The sequence below is a fragment of the Hemitrygon akajei genome, chromosome 6, assembly GCF_048418815.1.
Source record: "Hemitrygon akajei chromosome 6, sHemAka1.3, whole genome shotgun sequence".
Classification (NCBI taxonomy): Eukaryota; Metazoa; Chordata; class Chondrichthyes; order Myliobatiformes; family Dasyatidae; genus Hemitrygon; species Hemitrygon akajei.
In genome coordinates this window covers 84,096,356-84,102,390 of record NC_133129.1, presented here as the reverse complement: position 1 = coordinate 84,102,390, position 6,035 = coordinate 84,096,356, and the positions used below count along the sequence as shown (strand labels likewise).

At 44.4% G+C, this 6,035-nt stretch overlaps 1 protein-coding gene across 2 annotated transcripts; it reads right to left on the bottom strand.

The window, feature by feature from the left end:
• Nucleotides 1-203: 203 nt before the first annotated feature.
• Nucleotides 204-5,785, bottom strand: LOC140729203 (uncharacterized). 2 transcript variants are annotated; one of them, XM_073048703.1, is made up of 2 exons: nucleotides 5,688-5,785; nucleotides 204-2,702 (listed from the first exon to the last, which is right to left on the bottom strand). In XM_073048703.1, the coding sequence occupies exon 2, from the start codon at nucleotides 1,704-1,706 to the stop codon at nucleotides 729-731; it is 978 nt and encodes a 325-aa protein (XP_072904804.1). In that variant the 5' UTR covers nucleotides 1,707-2,702; nucleotides 5,688-5,785; the 3' UTR covers nucleotides 204-728. The 2 variants fall into 2 exon arrangements, with proteins under 2 accessions (XP_072904804.1, XP_072904805.1); XM_073048704.1 differs by having other exon boundaries at nucleotides 5,752-5,785.
• Nucleotides 5,786-6,035: the final 250 nt, after the last annotated feature.

The window sequence follows — 6,035 nt, the reverse complement described above, 5'->3', positions numbered from 1 at the left end:
TTCGATGGAATTCCAAAGAAACTAGTTCTTATTTTCTCAGACAATTTGGAAGATAAAAGAATGTTCTTAACCTTTTGTTCCACGCTAAAAATTCTTTACTTGTCTTGGATCGTTCCGAGTTTTAAATCCTGCCAACAATGCCAATAGACAGATGTTGGTGTTTAAATCAAGATTATTTTAAAATCAGTAATAAAACATAAAACTTGTTGCTTTGGGATAGTTTTATTAAAGATTGATAAAACAGGAAAGGAGCAGTGACAAGGTCTACTACTTGAAGATAGAAATTAAAGATATGGCACCTAGCATTAAACAGCTATTTTTATACTCAAAGAAAAATTCCATTCAAATCTATAGATAACAATAATTCTCTCCCCAGTGTGTACTCACTGGTGTGTCTGCAGTTGGGATAACTGAGTAAATCCCTTCTCACATTCAGACCAAGTGAATGGCTTCTCCCCAATGTGAACTGACTGGTTTGCCTACAGGATGCAGAACTGAGTGAATTCCTTCCCACACAGAACAGCTGAATGGCTTCTCCCCAACTTGAACTGACTGGTGTCCTCCTCAGTTGCATAAACTGAGTGAATCCGTTCTCACGCAGATCAGGTGAATGGCTTCTCCTAATTTGAACTGACTGGTATCCCTCTAGGTTGCATTAAATGACTGAATCCGTTCTCACGCAGAGCAGGTGAATGGCTTCTCCCCAGTATGAACTGACTGATGTTCCTTCAGTTGCCATGACTGAGAGAATCCATTCCTACTTTAAGGCAGGTGAACGGCTTCTCCCCAGTGTGAACTCGGTGATGTGACACAAGGTTGGATGACTGTGTGAATCCCTTCCCACATTCAGAGCAGATGAATGGTTTCTCCCCAGTGTGAACTTGCTGGTGTGTCAGTAGTGTGTATGAGTTTGTGAATGCCTTCCCACAGTCTAAGCAAGTGAATGGCCTCTCCCCAGTGTGAACTCGTTGATGTACTTTCAACTCTGATGACCGAGTGAATTCCTTCCCACAATCTGAACAGGTGAACGGTTTCTCTCCAGTGTGAACTCGCTGATGTTCCTTCAGTTGACATGACTGAGAGAATCCAATCCCACATTCAGAGCAGGTGAACGGTCTCTCCCTAGTGTGAACTCGGTAATGTGACACAAGGTTGGATGACTGAGTGAATCCCTTTCCACATTCAGAGCAGGTAAATGGTTTCTCACCAGTGTGAACTCGCTGGTGTGTCTGCAGGTTGGATTTCTGAGTGAATCCCTTCCCACAGTCTGAGCAGGAGAATGGTTTCTCCTCTGTGTGAACTTGCTGGTGTCTCTGGTACGTGGATGAGTCTGTGAATGCCTTCCCACATTCAGAGCAAGTGAACGGCCTCTCCCCAGTGTGAACTCGGTAGTGTGCCACAAGGGTAGATGACTGAGTGAATCCCTTCCCACATTCGGAGCAGGTGAATGGTTTCTCCCCAGTGTGAACACGCTGGTGTCTCTGTAACGTGGATGAGTCTGTGAATGCCTTCCCACATTCAGAACAGGTGAATGGCCTCTCCCCAGTGTGAACTCGTGAATGTGACACAAGGGTAGATGACTGAGTGAATCCCTTCCCACATTCAGAGCAGGTAAATGGTTTCTCTCCAGTGTGAACACGCTGGTGTCTCTGTAGCGTGGATGAGTGTGTGAATGCCTTCCCACAGTCTGAGCAGATGAACGGCATCTCCCCAGTGTGAACTGACTGGTGTGCCAGTAGAAATGATGACTAAGTGAATCCTTTTCCACACACAAAAAAAAGGGGAATGGCCTCTCTCACATATGAACCCACTGGCGTACCAGCAGGTGAAATGACTGAGGTATCCCTTCCCACAGTCTGAGCAGATGAATGGCCTCTCATCAGCGTGAACTGATCGCTGGGTCAATAGGTGAGATGACTGAGTGAAATTTTTTCCACATTCAGAGCAGAAGTAAAGCTTCTAATGAGAACGAACTCACTCGTGTGTCAGCTATTCAGAGGATTGAGTGAAGCTCTTCCCACATACAGAACAGTTGAGCGATCTCTCTCCCTGGTGAACTCAGTGGTGTGTCCACGATGGGATGAGAGACTGAATCTTTTCCCATGGTCTGAGCAGGTCAATGTTCTCTCACTGGTGAATTTTCTGATATATCTTCAATATCATTTGCAAAGTGAATTGCTTTCCACGATCAGAACACATGGAGCATTTCACTACGGTGTGAATTTCTGATGTATCTTCAGGCTGGATGACTGAGTAGATCCCCTCCCACACACAAAGGAGGGGGTGAATGGTCTTTTTCACACTGTGAACTCACTATGTATCTGCAGGTAAGCTGTGAGTAAATCCCTTCACACACTGATAGAAGGAGAATGGTATCTCACTGCGATCAATTCTCTGGCAATTCAGAAAGTCAGGTGTCAGATGTTTTGAATCCCTTGCATAATCAATGTATCAATGCATTTGAAAACTGATCTCCAGTGAATAAATGCTGGAATACCCTGGTTCCAGTGGGTTACACAGAGTTACAACAGAAAAGTTCATTTCACACACAGAGTACGTTTCCAGCTGGGATGAGACACATCTTTATCTTGGTGTTCCCCAGAAAATATCTGGTCACTCCTTAAATATCTGGACAGAGACAGCGAAACAGACGTGATGTTGTGTTTGAAGTTCCCATACACAAATTTTATGCCGATTCTAACCTGTAAAAATATTTGCAAAACACATCAATGGGTGAAGGAGAATATTTCAGGTGAGATTTTAGTCTGTGGTGAGCTCTGACATTATATTGTTACGAAGTTCAACTCAAGATGGAGGAATTCCCCATCTTCTAACTGGTCACAGTTCAGGCATCCTGACTGACCATCTGATTGTATCCCTGTCTGTACCAGAATGGGCCATTTCTACCCTTCATCAAACTGTGACTTGGCTCAGTTAGTCTCTCTCCATTAGTATTATCTCAAGTTCTGGTCATGTCCCACAGTGCTACAAAAAGTACTTGATATTACATATCTGATCATAGAGATTTTCTAATTAGTGTGATCCCCTATTCCCAGGTGAACATCACAATAGCAATGCCAATGAATATGGTGTGGAGCAAATTTGTGAACTGGAAGCTATATGTCAGTTGCTACCAAGGACAAAAATGTATAATGTCATTTATGTACCCAGAGAGAATGGTACAAAACAAGTTCACACCTATAGAAACCTCCAAGAACAATGGGAGATAGAAATGAAAGTGATTTTCTCAAGAACCAGATCATTCAGAAGGCTAAGGGAGTGATAGAGAGGACATATAAAGAAGTAGTTACACACAAGGTGCAGGACACTGGAAACTGAGTGACAGTCAGGAAGGAGAAAGCGGTTAAACAGCCAGTGCAGATAACCCCTGTGGCCACAACACTCAACACAGGTATACCACTTTGGAGGGGATGACCTAGCAGAGGGAAGTCACAACAGTCAGGTCTCTGCGATTCAGAAGGGAAGTGGGATAAGAGGCGAGCTGTGGTGACAGATTCGTTAGATAGGGGAAAAGAAAGAGGTTCTGTGGACGAGAATGTGATTCCTGGATGGTGTGTCCCAGGTGCCACAGTCTGGGACATCTTGCACTGAGTCCGCAGATTTCTTAAGTAAAAGGTTGAACACCCAGAAGTCGTGGTCCAAGTAGGTACCAATGATATAGGAAGGGTGATGAGGTTCTGCAAAGTGAATTCAGAGAGTTAATGGCAACTTAAAGATCAAGAATCCAGGATTGTGATCTCAGGATTGCTGGCCATGCCACATGCTAGTGAGGCCAGAACTAGGAAAATTATACAGTTTAATATGTGACTCAGGAGTTGGTGTAGGAGGGAGGGCATACGACTTCTGGATCTTTGGGGTCTCTTTCAGAGGAGGTGGGACCTGTACAAAAGAGATGGTATGCACTTGAACAGAAAGGAGACTAATATCCTAGTGGGAAGGTTTGCTAATGCTCCATACTGGAGTTTAAACTAGCATTGCAGAGGGATGGGAACCAGAGTGTCAGAACAGATAGCAGAGTGGTTGAGGAGACAGATGTTGTTAACACCTCAGGCAAAGTCAGGAACGAAAAGGTTGAGCATGTTGTGACTAATATCCTGAGCAGTGTAAGAAGTATCATTGGAAAAGTGGATGAGCTCAGGCATGGTTCAACACCTAGAATTATGACATTGTAGCCATTAGTGAGACTTGGTTGCATGAGGGGCAGGACTGGCAGCTCAATATCCCAGAGTTCTGTTGTTTTTGACGTGATAAGAGCCTGGAGAACTCGACATTGAGGTATTAAGGGTGGAACTGAGAAATAAGAAAGTTTGACCATGGGGCTATATTACAGACCACCCAACAATTCGAGGGATTTAGAGAAACAAATTTGCAGAGAGATTGTAGACTGTTGCAGGAATATAAATTGTTATCGTAGGTGAATTCACAAATTTACAGAGATTACAGACAGTTTCAAGGAACTTAAGATTGTTCTATTAGGTGATGTCAACTTTCCACATGTTTACTGGGACTCTCATAATGTAAATGGACCAGGTGGGATAGAGTTTGTCAAATGCATTCAGATAAGTTTTATTCATCAATACATCGAGTCTCAAGAGAGAGTGTGTGATACTGGATCTGCTATTAGGGAATGAGACAGGGCCAGTGGCAGGTGGCAGAAATTTGTCTAAGTGAACACTTTTCATCTAATCGTCATAATGCCTTTAGTTTCATAGTAAATATGCGAAAAGATAGGTCTGGTTGACAGGCTGACAGTCTAACTTGGAGAAAGGCCAATATGGATGGTATGAGAACGGAGATGGCAGGAGTGGATTGGGACAGGTTGTTTCTGGGAACAAAAAAGAGGTTGATTGCTGGTAGGCACAAACGAGGTGCTTGTGGAGAATAAATAAATGCAAGAGAGCACTTAAAAAAGAAATCAGGAGGGCTAAAAGAAGTCATGGGGTTGCCCTGGAAGACAAGATGAAAGAGAATCCTAAGGGGTTCTACAGATATGTTAACAGCAAAACGACTGCAAGGGACAGAATGGTAATCCACTTGTGGGACCAAAAGAGATGAGGGAGATCTTAAATCATTTTTTTTGCATCTGTATTTACTCAGGAGATGGACACAGAGTCCATATCAATGTTTGAGGGAAGTTTGGATAAGTACATTGTTAGTAAGTGTACGGAGAGCTTTGGTCCCTGTGCAGGTCGATGGGAGAAAGCCGTTTAAATGATTCTCACAGACTAGGATGTTCGAAGAGCCTGGTGGTGTGCTGTAGTCTCTCTGACTCTGAAGGAAGGAAGGAAGGATTTTGTTTCTTTTTACCCCAGACGTCATTGATATTTTCATTCATTGGAAGGTAGACACTTCATCTGAGATTAAATTGAACTCTATATTAGTTCAGATTTCCCCATCCTTAGATTTAAATAGCTGAATATCGACAGTGTCTGGCGGAGAGTGTATGCGTGGTGTCACCCATGGCTGCCTCTTTACCCAGAAACCGCCACGAACGAGATCTCGGTCGATCTGGGACCCAGCAATGCGCATGCGCCATAGAAATGGCGCCGTCACTTTGGCTCATCAGCCGAAAGCTGCTGGAGTCCCGGATACAGATCGTGCGGCTGAGAGAGGAAAAGGATCGGGACTGTCCCGGGGTGCAGCGCCACAGTGTGTCCGAAACTCACAGGAATTGTCCCTCAGTCGCGGTGTGGATGCCGACGAAATCCGCGCCCGGAACCCAGTTCGTACCTGCTGTCGGTCATCCTGAGGGTCTTGTTCATTCAGCGCATGTGCGATTTCGAGAAAGATCTGCGACCCTCACGCCTGCGCATTTAATCGTCTGATCACCGGCGGCAAATTCTGAAGCGCAGAGGTGTCTGGGTAACTGAGGTGACTGTACATGTCTGCAAGCTCCGGTTACCCTGTGCCATATGGCTCAAAAACCAGTTAGTGTTCTTATGTAGAGCACTCTGAGGGGACTTTAACTCAATATCAACAGGTATTCAGTGTGTCAGATGTCAAAGTCCAATCCA

Excerpts from the sequence above, each read along its gene's own strand:
- LOC140729203 (XM_073048703.1), bottom strand. The coding sequence starts at position 1,706 with ATGCCGTTCATCTGCTCAGACTGTGGGAAGGCATTCACACACTCATCC.